The sequence below is a fragment of the Lithobates pipiens genome, unplaced genomic scaffold (assembly GCF_037356315.1).
Source record: "Lithobates pipiens isolate NorthernLeopardFrog02 unplaced genomic scaffold, aLitPip1_a1.2 Scaffold_19, whole genome shotgun sequence".
Taxonomy (NCBI): Eukaryota; Metazoa; Chordata; class Amphibia; order Anura; family Ranidae; genus Lithobates; species Lithobates pipiens.
In genome coordinates this window covers 891,112-913,495 of record NW_027507764.1, presented here as the reverse complement: position 1 = coordinate 913,495, position 22,384 = coordinate 891,112, and the positions used below count along the sequence as shown (strand labels likewise).

At 51.3% G+C, this 22,384-nt stretch overlaps 1 protein-coding gene across 1 annotated transcript in view; it reads left to right on the top strand.

Annotated features, from left to right (window-relative positions):
• The window catches only part of SLC52A2 (solute carrier family 52 member 2), a 70,470-nt gene extending 48,672 nt beyond the window's left edge, over positions 1–21,798 (top strand). Inside the window, 3 exon segments of the mRNA XM_077490467.1 lie at positions 1–325; positions 12,941–13,064; positions 21,505–21,798. The exon segment at positions 1–325 is cut by the window's left edge and continues 159 nt beyond it. Of these exon segments, the coding sequence (XP_077346593.1) occupies positions 1–325; positions 12,941–13,064; positions 21,505–21,717 (662 nt within the window). The 3' untranslated portion in view covers positions 21,718–21,798.
• Positions 21,799–22,384: the final 586 nt, after the last annotated feature.

Here is a 22,384-nt window from a genome sequence, read left to right as displayed (position 1 = left end):
GTGAGGAGCAGCCTGAGCATGATGTGGGAGCGGGTACCGCCCCCGAGGATGGAGCCGACTCCGAAGATTCCTATCCACTGCGGAGCTCAGAGGACGAAAAGACAGAAGAATCCAGTAAAATGATCGACCATCCGTTCTGGACACCCCGGAATATCTACCTGTTGGTGCTGCTCGGCTTGTCCAACGCATTGACCAATGGCGTGCTGCCATCTGTACAGACCTACAGCTGCCTGCCCTATGGAGCCGACGCGTACCACTGGTCTGTGGTGCTGAGCAACATCGCCAACCCTGCGGCCTGCTTCATCGCCATGTGTGTCCTGTGCAGGTAAGTGGCCACTTCCTTCCATCGTTAGTCACTGCAATCCGTTCCAGAATTTACCACCAATTTCCTCATTAGCGGTGTCCTCCCGCCCCTCCCCCTCATACAGTCTACGGTACAAGAGGGGAGCTGGTGCTGGGCTTTCTTTTCTAGCAGGCCCAGCATGTACTACAGACACGCTGTAGCTGGAAGGATCTCATACGAAATGTTCATTTCTATTCCAAGGATTCCCTCGTTTAATCGTTAAGGACCTTGAGAATGACTAACGTTATATATAGCAGAGACCCTAGAGAATAAAATGGCGATCGTCGCCATTTTTTATGTCACACTGTATTTGCTCAGCGGTTTTTAAAATGCAGCTTTTTTGGGAAAATACACTTTAACTTCCTTCAATACCTGGGCACTCCCCTCCCCCTTCCTGCCCAGGCCAATTCTCAGCTTTTGGCGCTGTCACACTTTGAATGACAATTACACGGTCATATTACACTGTACACATGGCATTTTTATTTTTAAAAAAATTCACACAAATAGAACTTTCTTTTGGTGGTATTTAGTCACCGCTGGGGTTTTATTTATTTTTTCTAGAAAAATTAAAAAAGACCAAAAATTAAAAACAAAACAAAACAATCTTTCCTAGTTTATGTTAGAACATTTTGTAAATAAGTCATTTTTCCTTCGCTGAGGGGAACTGATGAGGAGACACTGATATGCAGCACTTATGGGCACCGATAGGTGTCACTGATGGGAAATTATGGGCTACACTGATATGCAGCACTAATAGGTGGCATTGATGGGCGGCACTTATGGACACGGATAGGTGGCACTGATGGGGCGGCACTGATGGGAACTGATGGGTACTGATGGGCGGCACTGATGGGCAATGATAGGTGGCACTGATGGGGACTGATAGGCTGCACTGATAAGTGACACTAATGAGCACTGAAGGGTGGCACTGATGGGCACTGGTAGGTGGCATTGATGGGCGGCACTGATGAGGAGGCACTGATATGCAGCACTGATAAGTGGCACTCATGGGCAACACTGAGCACTGATGGGCAGTTTTAAGCTGCACTGATAGGTGGCACTTATGGGTGGCACTGATGGGTGGCACTGCTGGGCACTGATGGGTGGCACTGCTGGGCACTGATGGGTGGCACTGATGAACACAGGCTGCACAGATAAGTGACACTGATGAGCACTGATGGGGGTGGCACTGATAGGTGGCATTGATGAGGCACTGATATGCAGCACTGATGGGCACTGATAAGTGACACTGATGAGCACTGATGGGGGTGGCACTGATAGGTGGCATTGATGGGCACTGATAAGCGACACTGAGCACTGATAGGCACTTTTAGGCTGCACTGATATGCAGCACTGATGGGCTCTGATAAGCGACACCAAACACTGATAGGCACTTTTAGGCTGCACTGATGGGCGCTGATGAGGAGGCACTGATATGCAGCACTAATGGGCACTGATAGGTGACACTGATGGGCACTGATATAAAGCACTAATGGGCACTGATAGGTGACACTGACACTCTCTGTCATTGTGAGGTGAGGGGGACCAATAAATGGCACTTCCATGTTTGGACACAGCCGATCACATGGATACAGAGCTGCGGCTCTTTACTGAGTTCGGGGTTGGGCCATGTCTCAGGAACACAGGAGCTCCCGCGGCTGAAGTGGCGACTTCATATGACGTCGCCCCAGAACAAGAGCGGCTCTGCCGTCATTTTACTATAAGGCGGGTGGGAAGTGGTTAATGAATAAAAAAAAACATAATATATACCCTTATTGTATAATATGACCGATGATGTCACGCCGAGTAAATCGATACCCAACATGTCATGTTTAAAAATTGCGCCCGCTCGTTAGATCACCCGTTTAGAGTTAGAGGAGGTCTGGTGGTAGAATTATCGCTCCCGCTCTGTATGTGGCGATACCTCACATGTGCGGTGTGAACACCATTTACATATGTGTGCGTGGCCGATGTATGCGTTCACTACTGCATGCGGGGGGGGGGGGGGGGGGGCGGGGGCTGACATGGCAGGCGGAGGGGAGACGCACGTCCGCTCTCCTCCCCTTCTTGTTGGTGAGTCGGAAAGCGAGGTGTATGACATCACTTCCAGGGTCCGCCTCTAGGTGTCCCCGGGAAGGAATGTCCTGCAGTGCAGTGTGGAGCCCAGAGGAGACATTGGGGGTCTTTTAGACCATGCATGTCTCATTAAAGAGAACCGGTCACCTAAAACGTGTGCAAAAATAAAGTTACACCCAAACACATAACCCCCACATATACACATGTACAAACATAAACGCACGCATCAGGGGCACCTACGCATGAAAACCTTGATTGCCATACATATGGCCGCACCCCGGAGTGAGAGCGATAATTCTGGCACCAGACCTCCTCCCTGACACTAAACTGATGACCCATAGAGAATATCGGGGGCTGACGCTTGTTGCTGTTTCAGGGGGGCGCACACAAATGTAATGTTTGACATGTCGGGTATCTATTTACTCGGGGCGACCTCGTCTGTTATATTTAACCCAAAACTCGGGTCGTTTATTGCGTTTGTTTGCCCTAAAATTTTACTTTTTCTTTTTTTTTTTCCCGTTTCCTAGACCTGTGCGGTAATATCGTATGACAATAAAAAATGTGAAACTACCGTCATTTTATTCTCTAGAGGTCTCTGCTTTTTCAGAAAATATATCAAGTTTTGGGGGTTTTGTGTAATCTTCAGGCCTAAAATTATTATTATTATTTTTTTTTTTATACGCGCGCAAAAAAAATAAAAATCCTGCAAAAACATCTCCGGCAGCGAAAGGGTTTAAATCCGTTGTCTCCTGCGATGGACCATTAGGAAAAGAGGATTCCTTATCACAGAGATCCCGCCCCTCTGATCTGCGAACCTCATTGGTCGCTACAAGGCTGAGGCTTAGCGGGGGTTGGGGAGGAGGGGATATGTCTGGATAAGGGGTCTTCAGCCAGTGTCGCCCGAAGGTGGCAGCATAACCCGAGTGATGAGTATGAAGTCCTCTGTGTCCTGCTAAGGATTTCACTGGCAAATCACAAAACCCTAAAGAGATTCGTCCGCTATAAAGATGACTTCATCATCAGACTGCTGCTTTTTCACCGTCCAATCAGAGGCTGGGGGGTGGGGTGGGGAGGCAACCAGGCTATGCTCCTCGAGTAGAGGTGCACAAATGGAAATTTTGGTGCCGAAAACCGAAAATTCATTTGGTTTAACCACTTCAGCCCCAGAAGGATTTACCCCCCCCCTCCCCCCCTCCTGACCAGGGCACTTTTGCGATTCGGCGCTGCGTCGCTTTAACTGACAATTGCGCGGTCGTGCGACATGGCTCCCAAACAAAATTGGCATCTTTTTTTCCCCCACAAATAGAGATTTTCTTTTGGTGGTATTTGATCACCTCTGCGGTTTTTATTTTTTGTGCTATAAACAAAAATGGAGCGACAGTTTTTTGCAATAATAAATATCCCAAAAAAAATGAAAAAATAAATTTTCTCTATTTAGACCGATATGTATTCTTCTGCATATTTTTGGTAAAAAAAAAAATGTAAGTTATCATGTCTACAAAATAGGGGATTTATGGAATGTTTTATTATTTGTTTCATTCTTACTAGTAATGGCGGTGATCTGCAATTTTTTAGCGGCACTGCGACATTGCAGCGGACAGATCGGACGCTTTTCTTTTGGGACCAGTGACATTTATACAGCGATCAGAGCTATAAAAATGCACTGATTACTGTATAAATGTCACTGGCAGGGAAGGGGTTAACCCTAGGGTGCGATCAAGGGGTTAACTGTGTTCCCTGTGGAGGGGGGGAGGGGGGATGGGACTGACTGGAGGAGGAGAGAGATCGCTGTTCCTGATCACTAGGAAGAGACAATCTCTCTCTCCTCCCGTGACAGAACGGGGATCTCTCTGTTTACATTGACTGATCCCTGTTCTGGCTCTCTGTGGAGCGATTGCGGATGGCCGGCAGACACGCCCCCCCCCCCTAACGCTTTTAAAGCGGCCGACGTACACCTACAGCGATTCGCCCCGGGAAGAGCCACCCTGCCACAGTATAATGGCGGCGGCTGGTCCTTAACCACTTGCCGTCCACCGATTGTCAAATGACGGCTGCAAAGTGGTTTCAAAATCCTGACCGGACGTCATATGACCAGGCTGGGGCGCGCATCGCGGCGATCGTTGTTGCGGGGTGTCAGTCTGATAACCCGGCATCTACGATCTCAGTAAAGAGTCTCCGACGGACTCTTTACCACGTGATCAGCCGTGTCCAATCACGGCTGGTCACAGTGTAAATAGGAAGCCCTTGTACACACGGGTCGGACATTCCGACAACCAAATCCGTTGGATTTTGTCTGACGGATTTTGTCCGAAACTGTTGCATACACGCGGTCGGACAAAGTTATCGGAAAATCCGATCGTACGGAACGTGATGACGTTATTTCCTTACGACGGGACTACGTTCAGGCTAGTAGCCAATAGCTTTGGTGTAGGAATTTGATCTGAGCATGCGTGGCACTTTGTCCAATCGGAATTCTCTACACATGATCGGATTATCCGACAACACGGTCCGATCGGACACATTCCGTCGGAATCACCGACTGTGTGTACAAGGGCGAAGAGACAGTCATCGGCTTTTCCTCACTCACGCCTGTCAGACGCGAGTAGAGGAGAACCGATCGGCTGCTCCTCTGATGGGGGGATCTGTGCTGATCGATTATCAGCACAGCCCCCCCCCCCCCCCCGAGGATGCCCACACTGGACCATCAGGGATGCCACCAGGGATGCCCAGCACCAGGTATGCCACCCTAGACCACCAGGGATGCCAGTCGGTGCCCACAATGGATGCCAATCAGTGCCCACAATGGATGCCAATCAGTGCCCACAGTGGGCATCACTGATTGGCATGCATTATTGTTTGGCACTGATTGGCATCCATCAGTACAAAACAAAGCAACATTGTATTGCATATCAGTGCCCATCTGTGCCGCCTATCCATGCCCATTCATGCCGCCCATTCATGCCACCTATCCATGCCCATTCATGCCGCCTATCCATGCCCATTCATGCCACCTATCCATGCCCATTCATGCCGCCTATCCATGCCCATTCATGCCACCTATCCATGCCCATTCATGTTGCCTATCCATGCCAATCTGTGACAGCTATCAGTTCCAATTTGTTCCACCTATCAGTGTCCATCAATGCCACCTCATCAGTGCCACTTCATTGGTGCCAGCTCATCAGTGCCCGTCAGTGAAGGAGAAAACGTACTTATTTACAAAGTTTTGAAACTGAAACAAAAAAAAACATTTTTTTTCCAAATTTTCTGTATTTTTTTGTTTATCAAAAAATAAAAACCGTAGAGGTGATGAAATACCACCAAAAGAAATCTCTATTTGTGGGAAAAAAATGATAAAAATTTAATTTGTGTACAGTGTAGCATGACCGCGCAATTGTCATTCAAAGTGCGACAGCGCTGAAAGCTGGAAATTGGTCTGGGCAGGAAGGTGTATAAGTGCCCCCCCGGTATTGAAGGGGTTAAATTAATACGAATTTATTGTCGCGATTATCGGCTTTAGTTGCATTCGGTGTGTCTGGAGTTTGCCTTTACATATAATCAGAGGTTTGGGGGGAGGGGTGACACTATAAATGGGTGCCATTGATCTTTTCCTCTTCCCCAATCGCAATCTTGGTGATGTCACACAGCACGCAATGGAGGAGGAGCCTCACACCCCTCCCCCCAATGGTTGTATCGTCATCACATGGGACCTTCCCTCTCACGTTGAGTTTTCTATTATCATCATCAGTGATGTCCTGCTGAGGGCTATAAATGGGCCCCTTGGTGGGGCCCTAGAGGGGTCATGTAGACATCGGGATGGATGTATGGGGGGGGGGATGTCATGTGATAATGTTGTGAATAGTTGGAGACCCCCTGGGGGGGTGTCGGGACCTTCATCACTGACAGAACACTTGTGGATTCATGGAGGAGCCCCCGCGGGCCCCTGAGTGCGGTCCGCTCCCCGCGTGACCCCGTGTTTATACATTCCACCAACCTTGTGATCATCACACTGAGGACCTCGTACCCCCCATTAATGACTTCCATTGTCTACTGGAGGAAGCCAAATATAGATGTGAGGAGCCGCCCAACACCCAGCCTGAGCTCTCCTCCGCTCTACAGATCAACGCTGCGCCCCTCCCCCCCCATCTCATATCATTAGATATATACAGAGGGGGAAATAACCATCGTCTCCCCTGCAGATTGTGTACGTTATCCCACTTACATAGAAATGAAGGGTCTATAATTGTTATCAGAGGTGTATTTTATATGATGGAGACAGAATATCAACCGAAAATCCAGAAACATCACATGATACAAATGTTCAGTGAGTAAAATAAGTATTTGTTCCCCTTCACAAAACATGACATGAATTTAGAGCAGCCTTTCTCAACCTTTTCAACACAGAGGAACCCTTGGAATAGTTCTCCGGTCTCGGGGGACCCTCTGCTAAAAATTTGAGATCTACAGCTCATGATACATTAGTGTGATGGTCGGTGGGAAGAATTACCCCCCTTACAGAGAGCTAAAAAGATCAATGGTGTCGGTGGGAACTTATCCGAGAGGCAGAAATGGCCCAATGCTGAAGGAACCCCTACAACCTCTGGAGGGACCCTGGTTGAGAATCACTGATTTAGATGTTCATTGGCAGACTTCAGACGGACCTGTACATATGTCTTCCTGAGGAGGAGGACCTGTACATGTGTCTTCCTGAGGAGGGGGACCTGTCCATGTGTCTTCCTGAGGAGGAGGACCTGTACATGTGTCTTCCTGAGGAGGGGGACCTGTACATGTGTCTTCCTGAGGAGGGGGACCTGTACATGTGCCTTCCTGAGGAGGGGGACCTGTACATGTGCCTTCCTGAGGAGGGGGACCTGTACATGTGTCTTCCTGAGGAGCGGGACCTGTACATGTGTCTTCCTGAGGAGGGGGACCTGTACATGTGTCTTCCTGAGGAGCGGGACCTCTACATGTGTCTTCCTGAGGAGGGGGACCTGTACATGTGTCTTCCTGAGGAGGGGGACCTGTACATGTGTCTTCCTGAGGAGGGGGACCTGTACATGTGCCTTCCTGAGGAGGGGGACCTGTACATGTGCCTTCCTGAGGAGGGGGACCTGTACATGTGTCTTCCTGAGGAGGGGGACCTGTACATGTGTCTTCCTGAGGAGGGGGACCTGTACATGTGTCTTCCTGAGGAGGAGGACCTGTACATGTGTCTTCCTGAGGAGGGGGACCTGTACATGTGTCTCCCTGAGGAGGAAGACCTGTACATGTGTCTCCCTGAGGAGGAGGACCTGTACATGTGTCTTCCTGAGGAGGAAGACCTGTACATGGGTCTTCCTGAGGAGGGGGACCTGTACATGGGTCTTCCTGAGGAGGGGGACCTGTACATGGGTCTTCCTGAGGAGGGGGACCTGTACATGGGTCTTCCTGAGGAGGGGGACCTGTACATGGGTCTTCCTGAGGAGGAGGACCTGTACATGGGTCTTCCTGAGGAGGGGGACCTGTACATGGGTCTTCCTGAGGAGGGGGACCTGTACATGTGTCTTCCTGAGGAGGGGGACCTGTACATGTGTCTTCCTGAGGAGGGGGACCTGTACATGTGTCTTCCTGAGGAGGGGGACCTGTACATGTGTCTTCCTGAGGAGGGGGACCTGTACATGTGTCTTCCTGAGGAGGAGGACCTGTACATGTGTCTCCCTGAGGAGGAAGACCTGTACATGTGTCTTCCTGAGGAGGGGGACCTGTACATGTGTCTTCCTGAGGAGGGGGACCTGTACATGGGTCTTCCTGAGGAGGGGGACCTGTACATGGGTCTTCCTGAGGAGGGGGACCTGTACATGGGTCTTCCTGAGGAGGGGGACCTGTACATGTGTCTTCCTGAGGAGGGGGACCTGTACATGTGTCTTCCTGAGGAGGGGGACCTGTACATGTGTCTTCCTGAGGAGGAGGACCTGTACATGTGTCTTCCTGAGGAGGGGGACCTGTACATGTGTCTCCCTGAGGAGGAAGACCTGTACATGTGTCTCCCTGAGGAGGAGGACCTGTACATGTGTCTTCCTGAGGAGGAAGACCTGTACATGGGTCTTCCTGAGGAGGGGGACCTGTACATGGGTCTTCCTGAGGAGGGGGACCTGTACATGGGTCTTCCTGAGGAGGGGGACCTGTACATGGGTCTTCCTGAGGAGGGGGACCTGTACATGGGTCTTCCTGAGGAGGAGGACCTGTACATGGGTCTTCCTGAGGAGGGGGACCTGTACATGGGTCTTCCTGAGGAGGGGGACCTGTACATGTGTCTTCCTGAGGAGGGGGACCTGTACATGTGTCTTCCTGAGGAGGGGGACCTGTACATGTGTCTTCCTGAGGAGGGGGACCTGTACATGTGTCTTCCTGAGGAGGGGGACCTGTACATGTGTCTTCCTGAGGAGGAGGACCTGTACATGTGTCTCCCTGAGGAGGAAGACCTGTACATGTGTCTTCCTGAGGAGGGGGACCTGTACATGTGTCTTCCTGAGGAGGGGGACCTGTACATGGGTCTTCCTGAGGAGGGGGACCTGTACATGGGTCTTCCTGAGGAGGGGGACCTGTACATGGGTCTTCCTGAGGAGGGGGACCTGTACATGGGTCTTCCTGAGGAGGGGGACCTGTACATGGGTCTTCCTGAGGAGGGGGACCTGTACATGTGTCTTCCTGAGGAGGGGGACCTTGCGGGTGCTGCAGGATTTCAGTCCATGGCAGCATATTGTGTAACCAATGGTTTGGTGACTGTGATCCAAACTGCCTTGAGATCCTTCACAAGCTCCTCCCATGTAGTTCTGGGCGGATCCCTCACTTTTCTCATGACCATCCTCACCCCATGAGGAGAAATCTTCCATGGAGCTCCAGACTGAGGACAATTGATGGTTATTTAGTATTTTCTTCCATTTGTGAAATAATCCCTCCAGTAGTCGTCTCCTCTCACCAAGCTTCTTGCTGATGGTCTTGTAGCCCATTCCAGCCTTGTGCAGGTCTCCAATCTTCTCCCCGACCTCCTCTGACAGATCTTTGCTCTTCCCCATGATGGTGAGGATTGGAGGGAAGGGATTCTGTGGACAGGCGTCTTCTATACACACACATGTAGCACTGACCCCTGAAGGAGCTGCTGGTTTTTATTGGGCTTACCGTTGCCTCACCATTCCCGTCTTAGGGGTCCCATTGTAGAGTGGAATAAAGAATGTCGGCTCCGACACTTGGTCCTTTTTCCAAAGATTTATTTGAAAGATACATGAAGTTGTGCAGTAGAGGGATGGAGGGTTCCGGGGAGTTCAGGCACCTGGTAATTGTGGGTTGGAAGTATTCTCTTGATCCAGAGGACAAACGGCTTCCACAGGCTGGATCCGGCAATCACCGGATAGGCCTCTCTCACTGACCCAGCAGCCGGTGAAATGCTCAAATAAAGTCTCTGCCTCAGACTTGTCAGTATAAGGGAATTGTTGTGCAATGCTCTGCCACAGGGAAGCACAACCAGCAACTTGTTGAGAAATCAAAGAGCTGTCACACAGTACCAGATTCCTTCAGCCGACCCGGCGGTACTGTGTGGTAGGTGACCCGGGATGTGTCCTCCGAGTGTCCAGGCTCCTCCAGAGATACCGGCCTTGTTGCTCGGTCCTCTCCTTGAAAAAGTCCTCCCCTGGATCCTCCAGTCGCTTGGCTTCTCCCCGCAGGCAAGACGGCACAGGACCACCCCTGGATCGGTAGGTCCCAAGACTTTTGGGCCCACCCTTTCAGTTACAAAGCCTCGTGCCAGCCGACCCAGAGACATAGAGAAAGGCAGCACACGCCTCAGGCCAGGAGGGCCACGAGGTCTGGATAACGAACCTCGAAAGAGAGAGCCTGAAAATGGCGTCAGTACCTTAAGTACCCTTACCCAGAATGCACAGCGGGTGAACCACTCCCATCGGGCTATTTTCGAGTAAAAGGGGTACCCAGTGCATTCAGCCTGCTGCATTTCCAACACTTACCGGTGGTGACGGCGACGCCCACGGCCAAGTGGAAACCAGCAGAACCCAACTGAACTGCTACAGAAACCAGAACTTTCACATAATTAGTCTGAGCCAAACTGCGGCTTCAGACAAACTTACATTTACATAAATACACTAACATATTAAAATACCAGCGCTACACGCATGTGAGGTATTGCCACGATTGTTAGAGCGAGAGCAATAATTCTAGCACTAGACCTCCTCTTAACCTCTTCAGCCCTGGAAGAATTTACCCCCTTCCTGACCAGATCATATTTTGCGATCCGGCGCTGCGCCGCTTTAACTGACAATTGCGCGGTCGTGCGACGCGGCTCCCAAACAAAATTGGCGTACTTTCCCCCCCCCCACAAATAAAGCTCTCCTTTGGTGGTATTTCATCACCTCTGCGGTTTGTTTGTTTTTGTTTTTTGTTTTTTTTTTATAGCACAAAAAATAAAATCTTGAAAAACGTATTATTTTTTTACATTTTGCTAAATAAATATCCCCCAAAAATATATAAAAAAAAAACAATTTTTTTTTTCTTTCCTCAGTTTAGGCCGATACGTATTCTTCTACATATTTTTGGTAAAAAAAAAAAAAATCGCAATAAGTGTTTATTGATTGGTTTGCGCAGAAGTTATAGCGTTTACAAAATAGGGGATAGTTTTATGGCATTTTTTTTACTAGTAATGGCGGCGATCAGCGATTTTTATTGTGACTGCGACATTGTGGGGGACACATCGGACATTTTTGACACATTTTTGGGACCATTGTCATTTATACAGCAATCAGTGCTATATAAATGCAGCGATTCCTGTGTAAATGGCACTGGCAGTGAAGGGGGTTAACCACTAGGGGGCGAGGAGGGGTTAAATGTGTCCTGGGAAGTGTTTATAACACTGGGGGGAGGGGCTGTGTTTGACACGTCACTGATCTCTGCTCCAATCAGGTGTTTTTTTTTTCCTAAAAAAAATTGCGTTAGAAAAATTCACAGCGCAAATACCGTGTGACAGAAAAGATTGCAACACCCGCCGTTTTATTCTCTAAAACCTCTGTTTATATATATAAAATGTTTGGGGGTTCTGAGTAATTTTCTAGCGAAAAAAATAAATACTTGAATTCTACATGTAGGAGAGGAATGACGGAATTGGTCCGGTACAGAAGTAAAGTAACGCAGTGCTGAATAGCAAAAATGTTCTGATCATGAAGGGAGTAAAACCTTCTGAAGCTCAAGTGGTAAATAAGAGGGGGGTGGGGGGTGCACAGCACTGTATGTACCCCCCCCCCTCCCCCCATGTCACACACCAGTATATATGAAAATCGATCAATCCGGATGTACTGACAGCCGATCGAATTTCTTGAGGCGTGAAAATGTCAGGACAATAAAAAAAAATCATCCCCAGTTTAAATACCCCCCAAATGCCCCCCCAGTACAAATACCCCCCAAATCACCCTCTCAGTACAAAAACCCCCCAGTACAAATACCCCCCAAATCACCCTCTCAGTACAAAAACCCCCCAGTACAAATACCCCCTAAATCACCCGCCAGTATAAATACCTTCCAAATCACCACCCCCCCCCCCCCCCCAAGAACAAATTCCCCCCAAATCACTACCTACCAAATCGCCCCCAGTAAAAATACCCCCCGAATCACCTCCCCAGTACAAATACCCGCCAAATCACCCCCAGTACAAATACCCCCCAAATTGCCCCTCCCCCAGTACAAATACCCCCCAAATCACCCCTTTTTGGAAAGTAGACGGTCCAAGGTATTTAGTAAGAGGCCTGGCAAGTTTTTTTTTTTTTTGAAGTTTTAATCCTTTGTCACAATTTTTTGGAGAATGAACTTTATTTTGTTTTGTTTTTTACATCCTGTCCCCAGTGCAGTACAACGTCCTCATGTGACCGGTGACGGTACGGAAATGAAATAAAAAAAATATTTTTTTTTTTTTTTCTTTTTTTGCTATTTTTTTTTTTTTTTCAAATTTTTTTCCCCCATACTATTATCAGAGTAGTTGGAGGTCACCATAGTCACATTGCACTACTCTGGGGGGTGATCAGAGGGGTTTTTTGATTGCTGCTGTAGTAATTATCACTGTGACTGCGATTTCTTCGGATTGTCTTGAATCGAGGTTACAGTTATAACAGCTGGGCTTATTGTTCACATACTGTGATTGGCTACGGCTAATCACATGGTACAGGGTGCTGTGTTTGGCCCAGGTACCATGTGATCGCTGTGGGCCAATCACAGCATAGGAAGCATGGCTGATTAGCGATCACATTATACCGGGAACCGTAATCCCCGGTGTTGTGCGGACACAGCGGTTACAGAAGCAGCGCTTCCTCCTGCCTGCAGCAGACTGATGACATCATCTCAGCCTGGGCGGAGTCACTGAGTGCAGCTGAAGGATGATAAAGGGGGATGTGTTGTGTGTATTGAGGGATGTCGGGGATTATTTATGTGACGTCACTGACAGGTCCTCTTTAAATGCCGGCATTGAATATGTCTGTGTTCTCTCCTCAGGTCTTCTCTGGGTCTCGGGCTGATCATGGCGGCCGGCGTAATACTCGGAAGTTATCTGATGGCGTTGGCAGCGCTCAGTCCTTGTCCTCCATTGGTTGGGAGCACAGCGGGGATTGTGCTGGTGGTGAGTACCCAACCCCCCGGGGACAATCATCATCCTCTCATAACTCACTGCCCCTCCGCTCGGCACGGTTTCTCCATCCCCCAAAGCTCATTAGATGCATTTTGTACAAAGTAACAAACACACCAACGTAAACCACACCCACACCAACATAGACCACACCCACAACAGGGAAATCCCAATCCATTCAACTTCACTTACTCAGGTCTCCTTCAGGATGGTCCGGATCTGAGTACAGGATTCCCAGGATGGTCCTGAGGGGGCACCAAATACAGGATTCCATGGATGGTCCTGAGGGGGCGCCGAGTACAGGATTCCCAGGATGGTCCTGAGGGGGCGCCGAGTACAGGATTCCTTGGATGGTCCTGAGGGGGCGCCGAGTGCAGGATTCCCAGGATGGTCCTGAGGGGGCGCCGAGTACAGGATTCCCAGGATGGTCCTGAGGGGGCGCCGAGTACAGGATTCCCAGGATGGTCCTGAGGGGGCGCCGAGTACAGGATTCCCAGGATGGTCCTGAGGGGGCGCCGAGTACAGGATTCCTTGGATGGTCCTGAGGGGGTGCCGAGTACAGGATTCAATGGATGGTCCTGAGGGGGCACCAAATACAGGATTCCTTGGATGGTCCTGAGGGGGCGCCGAGTACAGGATTCCTTGGATGGTCCTGAGGGGGCGCCGAGTACAGGATTCCCAGGATGGTCCTGAGGGGGCGCCGAGTACAGGATTCCTTGGATGGCCCTGAGGGGGCGCCGAGTACAGGATTCCTTGGATGGTCCTGAGGGGGCACCGAGTACAGGATTCCCAGGATGGTCCTGAGGGGGCGCCGAGTACAGGATGCCCTGGATGGTCCTGAGGGGGCGCCGAGTACAGGATTCCTTGGATGGCCCTGAGGGGGCGCCGAGTACAGGATTCCATGAATGGTCCTGAGGGGGTGCCGAGTACAGGATTCCATGGATGGTCCTGAGGGGGCGCCGAGTACAGGATTCCCAGGATGGTCCTGAGGGGGCGCCGAGTACAGGATTCCCAGGATGGTCCTGAGGGGGCGCCGAGTACAGGATTCCCAGGATGGTCCTGAGGGGGTGCCGAGTACAGGATTCCATGGATGGTCCTGAGGGGGCGCCGAGTACAGGATTCCCAGGATGGTCCTGAGGGGGCGCCGAGTACAGGATTCCCAGGATGGTCCTGAGGGGGCGACGAGTACAGGATTCAATGGATGGTCCTGAGGGGGCGCCGAGTACAGGATTCCCAGGATGGTCCTGAGGGGGCGCCGAGTACAGGATTCCATGGATGGTCCTGAGGGGGCACCGAGTACAGGATTCCATGGATGGTCCTGAGGGGGGCGCCGAGTACAGGAGTCCATGGATGGTCCTGAGGGGGCGCCGAGTACAGGATTCCCAGGATGGTCCTGAGGGGGCGCCGAGTACAGGATTCCATGGATGGTCCTGAGGGGGCGCCGAGTACAGGATTCAATGGATGGTCCTGAGGGGGCGCCGAGTACAGGATTCAATGGATGGTCCTGAGGGGGCGCCGAGTACAGGATTCAATGGATGGTCCTGAGGGGGCGCCGAGTACAGGATTCCCAGGATGGTCCTGAGGGGGCGCCGAGTACAGGATTCCATGGATGGTCCTGAGGGGGCGCCGAGTACAGGATTCCATGGATGGTCCGGAGGGGGTGCCGAGTACAGGATTCCCAGGATGGTCCTGAGGGGGCGCCGAGTACAGGATTCCATGGATGGTCCGGAGGGGGCGCTGAGTACAGGATTCCATGGATGGCCCTGAGGGGGCGCCGAGTACAGGATTCCATGGATGGCCCTGAGGGGGCGCTGAGTACAGGATTCCATGGATGGCCCTGAGGGGGCGCCGAGTACAGGATTCCATGGATGGTCCGGAGGGGGCGCCGAGTACAGGATTCCATGTATGGTCCTGAGGGGGCGCCGAGTACAGGATTCCATGGATGGCCCTGAGGGGGCGCCGAGTACAGGATTCAATGGATGGTCCTGAGGGGGCGTCGAGTACAGGATTCCATGGATGGCCCTGAGGGGGCGCCGAGTACAGGATTCAATGGATGGTCCTGAGGGGGCGCCGAGTACAGGATTCCCAGGATGATCCTGAGGGGGCGCCGAGTACAGGATTCCATGGATGGTCCTGAGGGGGGCGCCGAGTACAGGATTCCATGGATGGCCCTGAGGGGGCGCCGAGTACAGGATTCCATGGATGGTCCTGAGGGGGCGCCGAGTACAGGATTCCCAGGATGATCCTGAGGGGGCGCCGAGTACAGGATTCCCAGGATGGTCCCGAGGGGGCGCCGAGTACAGGATTCCATGGATGGTCCCGAGGGGGCGCCGAGTACAGGATTCCATGGATGGCCCTGAGGGGGCGCCGAGTACAGGATTCCATGGATGGTCCTGAGGGGGGCGCCGAGTACAGGATTCCATGGATGGTCCTGAGGGGGGCGCCGAGTACAGGATTCCATGGATGGCCCTGAGGGGGCGCCGAGTACAGGATTCCATGGATGGTCCTGAGGGGGTGCCGAGTACAGGAGTCCATGGATGGTCCGGAGGGGGCGCCGAGTACAGGATTCCATGTATGGCCCTGAGGGGGCGCCGAGTACAGGATTCCATGGATGGTCCCGAGGGGGCGCCGAGTACAGGATTCCATGGATGGCCCTGAGGGGGCGCCGAGTACAGGATTCCATGGATGGCCCTGAGGGGGCGCCGAGTACAGGATTCCATGGATGGCCCTGAGGGGGCGTCGAGTACAGGATTCCATGGATGGCCCTGAGGGGGCGCCGAGTACAGGATTCCCAGGATGGTCCCGAGGGGGCGCCGAGTACAGGATTCCATGGATGGTCCTGAGGGGGCGCCAAGTACAGGATTCCATGAATGGTCCTAAGGGGGCGCCGAGTACAGGATTCCATGGATGGCCCTGAGGGGGCGCCGAGTACAGGATTCCATGCATGGTCCGGAGGGGGCGCCGAGTACAGGATTCCATGGATGGCCCTGAGGGGGCGCCGAGTACAGAATTCCATGTATGGCCCTGAGGGGGCGCTGAGTACAGGAGTCCCAGGATTGATCCCAGCACCCGAGAAGTGAGGCCAGGGATGAAGATGTGGAATTCTTGGCTGGTTGCTCTCTCTTGGTCTGGGCCAAGGAGACCCGATCCCAGAATACGCTCCCGGGAGGGGTGAGGGGGGCATCCAGGCGGGGTGAGGGTGGATCTGGGCAGAGAGTTCCAGAATATTATTATTTATTAACCACCTTCAGGTGATTCGGAGTGCCAGTTGAAGTGGATCCAGTGGAGTCAGAGGTGAGCGCTCCGCATCAGGAAACGTTCCGCATCAGGAAACGTTCCGCATCAGCAGGTGTCCTGGATGTGTGAGGACACATGGGGAGGGGGAGGGGAATGAGGCACAACGGACCGCCGATCCTTCTACGTGTGCAGAACATCTGAAGATGACACAATATATATATATATAGTATAGATCAGAAGAACCACGACGACTCCACAGGCTTCATCTTCTGGTCCCGGGTGATGGTCCTACATCCGGTCCATTTGTTGTTTGTTGGTCCTGGGAGATGGTCCCGTGTCCAGTCTGTTTCGTTCTTCGGTCCTCGGCCACAGTCCCACGTCAGTTTTGTTTGTTGATGAGTCCTGGTCACAGGTCACAGGTCACGTCCATTTATCATTGGTCATTACTGGGGGATGCAATAAAATAAAATAAATATACTGCACTAAATCTATATATCTATATAGTTGGTCGCACTACAATGGACAGAACGTTGTGGTAACATTTATAAAGTGGAAGGGCAGCGCTAAAGAATACAGTGAGGGAAAAAGTATTGATCCCCCCTGCTGATTTTGTAGGTTTGCCCCACTGACAAAGAAACGATCGTCTATAATTTTATTGGTCGGTTTATTATAACAGAGAGAGAATAACAAAAATATTCAGAAAAACGCATTTCATAAAAGGTATAAATTGATTTGCATTTTAATGAGTGAAATAAGTATGTGAACCCCGATCAATCAGCAAGATTTCTGGCTCCCAGGTGTCTTCTATACAGGTAACAAGCTGAGATAAGAACTCTCTTAAAGGGAGTGCTCCTAATCTCAGCTTGTTACCTGTATAAAAGACACCTGTCCACAGAACCAATCAGATTCCAATCTCTCCACCATGGAGACCAAAGATCTGCCCAAGGACATCGGGGAGAAGATTGGAGACCTACACAAGGCTGGAATGGGCTACAAGACCATCGCCAAGCAGCTTGGTGAGAGGAGACAACAGTTGGTGGGATTATTATTCACAAAATAACGATGGATCTCCTCGGTCTGGGGCTCCATGGAAGATCTCCCCTCGTGGAGGATCAATGATCAGGAGAACGGTGAGGAATCCGCCCAGAACTACACCGGAGAATCTTCTCCATGATCTCAGCTGGGACCATAGTCACCAAGAGAACAATCGGTAACACACTACACCGCGAGGGACTGAAATCCTGCAGCCCCCGCAAGGTCCCCCCGCTCAGGAAATCACATGTACAGGTCCCCCCACTCAGGAAATCACATGTACAGGTCCCCCCGCTCAGGAAATCACATGTACAGGTCCCCCCTGCTCAGGAAATCACATGTACAGGTCCCCCCGCTCAGGAAATCGCATGTACAGGTCCCCCCGCTCAGGAAATCGCATGTACAGGTCCCCCGCTCAGGAAATCACATGTACAGGTCCCCCCCGCTCAGGAAATCACATGTACAGGTCCCCCCCGCTCAGGAAATCACATGTACAGGTCCCCCCCGCTCAGGAAATCACATGTACAGGTCCCCCCGCTCAGGAAATCACATGTACAGGTCCCCCCCGCTCAGGAAATCACATGTACAGGTCCCCCCCGCTCAGGAAATCACATGTACAGGTCCCCCCCGCTCAGGAAATCACATGTACAGGTCCCCCCGCTCAGGAAATCACATGTACAGGTCCCCCCCGCTCAGGAAATCACATGTACAGGTCCCCCCGCTCAGGAAATCACATGTACAGGTCCCCCCCGCTCAGGAAATCACATGTACAGGTCCGTCTGAAGATCACTAATGAACATCGAATGATTCCGAGGAGAACCGGGGGAAGGGTTGTGGTCAGAGGAGACCAAAATCCAGATCTTTGTCATCAACTCAACTAACCGTGTTTGGAGGAGGAGGAGGAATGCCGCCTATGACCCCAAGAACACCATCCCCACCGTCATACATGGAGGACCTATGACCCCAAGAACACCATCCCCCACCGTCATACATGGAGGACCTATGACCCCAAGAACACCATCCCCCACCTTCATACATGGAGGTCCTATGACCCCAAGAACACCATCCCCCACCATCATACATGGAGGACCTATGACTCCAAGAACACCATCCCCCACCGTCATACATGGAGGTCCTATGACCCCAAGAACACCATCCCCCACCGTCATACATGGAGGACCTATGACTCCAAGAACACCATCCCCCACCATCATACATGGAGGTTCTATGACCCCAAGAACACCATCCCCCACCGTCATACATGGAGGACCTATGACCCCAAGAACACCATCCCCCACCATCATACATGGAGGACCTATGACCCCAAGAACACCATCCCCCACTGTCATACATGGAGGACCTATGACCCCAAGAACACCATCCCCCACCGTCATACATGGAAGACCTATGACCCCAAGAACACCATCCCCCACCGTCATACATGGAGGTCCTATGACCCCAAGAACACCATCCCCCACCATCCTACACGGAGGACGTATGACCCCAAGAACACCATCCCCCACCGTCATACATGGAGGACCTATGACCCCAAGAACACCATCCCCCACCGTCATACATGGAAGACCTATGACCCCAAGAACACCATCCCCCACCGTCATACATGGAGGTCCTATGACCCCAAGAACACCATCCCCCACCGTCATACATGGAGGACCTATGACTCCAAGAACACCATCCCCCACCGTCATACATGGAGGACCTATGACTCCAAGAACACCATCCCCCACCATCATACATGGAGGTTCTATGACCCCAAGAACACCATCCCCCACCATCATACATGGAGGACCTATGACCCCAAGAACACCATCCCCCACCGTCATACATGGAAGACCTATGACCCCAAGAACACCATCCCCCACCGTCATACATGGAGGACCTATGACCCCAAGAACACCATCCCCCACCGTCATACATGGAGGACCTATGACCCCAAGAACACCATCCCCCACCGTCATACATGGAGGTCCTATGACCCCAAGAACACCATCCCCCACCATCATACATGGAGGTGGAAACATTATGCTTTGGGGGTGTTTTTCTGCTAAGGGGACTGGATAACTTCACTGCATCAAAGGGACGATGGACGGGGCCATGTACCATCAAATATTGGGTGAGAACCTCCTTCCCTCAGCCAGGGGATTAAAAATGGTTCATAGATGGATCTTCCAGCATGAAAATGACCCAAAACACACAGCCAAGGCAACAAAGAAGTGGCTCAATAAGGAGCACATGAAGGTCCTGGAGTGGTCTAGCCGGTCTCCAGACCTTAATCCCATAGAAAATATGTGGAAGGAGCTGAAGGTTCGAGTTACCAAACATCAGCCTGGAAACCTTAATGACTGCAACTTAATGATTTCCAACTCGGTGATTCTATTCTCTCCGACATGTTGGTGTTATATCTTTCACTTGAATGTTATAAGTTACACGGAGTAAATACAGCTGGATAAAACAAAAACTGTGTCTGTCTTCATTGCAGGCGGCAAAGCAACAAAATGTGATGATTTTAATGGGGGGGGGGGGATTTATTTTCTATAACCACTGTACTTGGAAGTTCTTGTCATTCCTTCCTTCTGCAGAGGAAAAGGAGGGGGGGGGCAAGTAATGGAAGTATGGGGGGTTTGGAGGACGCTGCGTTGCGTCGGTCAGCTCATGGTAACGTGCGTTGCGTCGGTCAGCTCATGGTAACGTGCGTTGCGTCGGTCAGCTCATGGTAACGTGCGTTGCGTCGGTCAGCTCATGGTAACGTGCGTTGCGTCAGTCAGCTCATGGTAACGTGCGTTGCGTCAGTCAGCTCATGGTAACGTGCGTTGCGTCAGTCAGCCCATGGTAACGTGCGTTGCGTCAGTCAGCTCATGGTAATGTGCGTTGCGTCAGTCAGCTCATGGTAACATGCGTTGCGTCAGTCAGCTCATGGTAACGTGCGTTGCGTCAGTCAGCTCATGGTAACGTGCGTTGCGTCAGTCAGCTCATGGTAACGTGCGTTGCGTCAGTCAGCTCTTGGTAACGTGCGTTGCGTCAGTCAGCTCATGGTAACGTGTGTTGCGTCAGTCAGCTCATGGTAACGTGCGTTGCGTCAGTCAGCTCTTGGTAACGTGCGTTGCGTCAGTCAGCTCATGGTAACGTGCGTTGCGTCAGTCAGCTCATGGTAACGTGCGTTGCGTCAGTCAGCTCATGGTAACGTGCGTTGCGTCAGTCAGCTCATGGTAACGTGCGTTGCGTCAGTCAGCTCATGGTAACGTGCGTTGCGTCAGTCAGCTCATGGTAATGTGCGTTGCGTCAGTCAGCTCATGGTAACATGCGTTGCGTCAGTCAGCTCATGGTAACGTGCGTTGCGTCAGTCAGCTCATGGTAACGTGCGTTGCGTCAGTCAGCTCATGGTAACGTGCGTTGCGTCAGTCAGCTCTTGGTAACGTGCGTTGCGTCAGTCAGCTCATGGTAACGTGTGTTGCGTCAGTCAGCTCATGGTAACGTGCGTTGCGTCAGTCAGCTCATGGTAACGTGCGTTGCGTCAGTCAGCTCATGGTAACGTGCGTTGCGTCAGTCAGCTCATGGTAACGTGTGTTGCGTCAGTCAGCTCATGGTAACGTGTGTTGCGTCGGTCAGCTCATGGTAACGTGCGTTGCGTCAGTCAGCTCATGGTAACGTGCGTTGCGTCAGTCAGCTCATGGTAACGTGCGTTGCGTCAGTCAGCTCATGGTAACGTGCGTTGCGTCAGTCAGCTCATGGTAACGTGTGTTGCGTCAGTCAGCTCATGGTAACGTGTGTTGCGTCGGTCAGCTCATGGTAACGTGCGTTGCGTCAGTCAGCTCATGGTAATGTGCGTTGCGTCAGTCAGCTCATGGTAACGTGTGTTGCGTCAGTCAGCTCATGGTAACATGCGTTGTGCTATGGCAGCTCATTCATGTCACAAATGTGAATGTCGTGAACCCGCCAATAAACAGGTGACACGGGATCCCCAGAGTAGGGAATCTAAGGCCCAGCCGGTCTTCCACCAGGGATCCCTTCATGGGGGTTTGGACTTCGGGGGCTTCATTAGATGCTCGGAATTCTGGGTTACCAAATATTTATTTTCTGTAATATGAACTGCGTTGTGTTCCTGTGATAAATTTCCGCTCTCTGATGGTTTGTCTTCTGTCCGCAGGTCCTGGCCTGGTCCCTGTTCCTGGGACTTCTCTCCTACCTGAAGGTGGCGATAGGAAGCCTCCTGCATGAAGCCGGCCATAGCGCCCTCCTGTGGTGTGGAGCGGTCATCCAGGCGGGCTCTCTGATTGGTGCCTTATTGATGTTCCCGATGGTCAGCATCTATCACCTGTTCCACAGCGGGAGGGACTGTCGGGACAACTGCGCTCTCTGAGGACCACCGCTCCTCGCTGTGTCTTCTTTCCTTGTCTGTCCCACAATCTTTTATATCATTAAATGTTAACCTTTTCCACAACCCGTCTCATCTCTTTGTATCATATGTAATATACGGAGCCTGGAAAAAGTATTCACACCCCTTGAGATTCCCCACATTTTGTTACAACCAAAACCATAAATGTATTTTACTGGAATTTTATGTGATGGACCAACACAAAGTGTCACATAATTGTGAAGTGGAAGGAAAATGATAAATGATACAAATAAATATGTGGAAAGTGTGGGGGAGGGGAGGGGCATTTGTATTCAGCCCCCTTTACTCTGATACCCCTAACTAAAATCTAGGGGAACAAATTGTCTTCAGAAGTCACCTAATTAGTAAATAGAGTCCACCTGTGTGTAATGTAATCTCAGTATAAATACAGCTGTTCTGTGAAGCCCTCAGAGGTTTGTTAGAGAACCTTAGTGAACAAACAGCATCATGAAGGCCAAGGAACACACCAGACAGGTCAGGGATAAAGTTGTGGAGAAGTATAAAGCAGGGTTGGGTTATAATAAAATCTCCCAAGCTTTGACCATCTCACGGAGCTCTGTTCAATCCATCATCGGAAAATGGAAAGAGTATGGCACAACTGCAAACCTACCAAGACATGGCCGTCCACCTA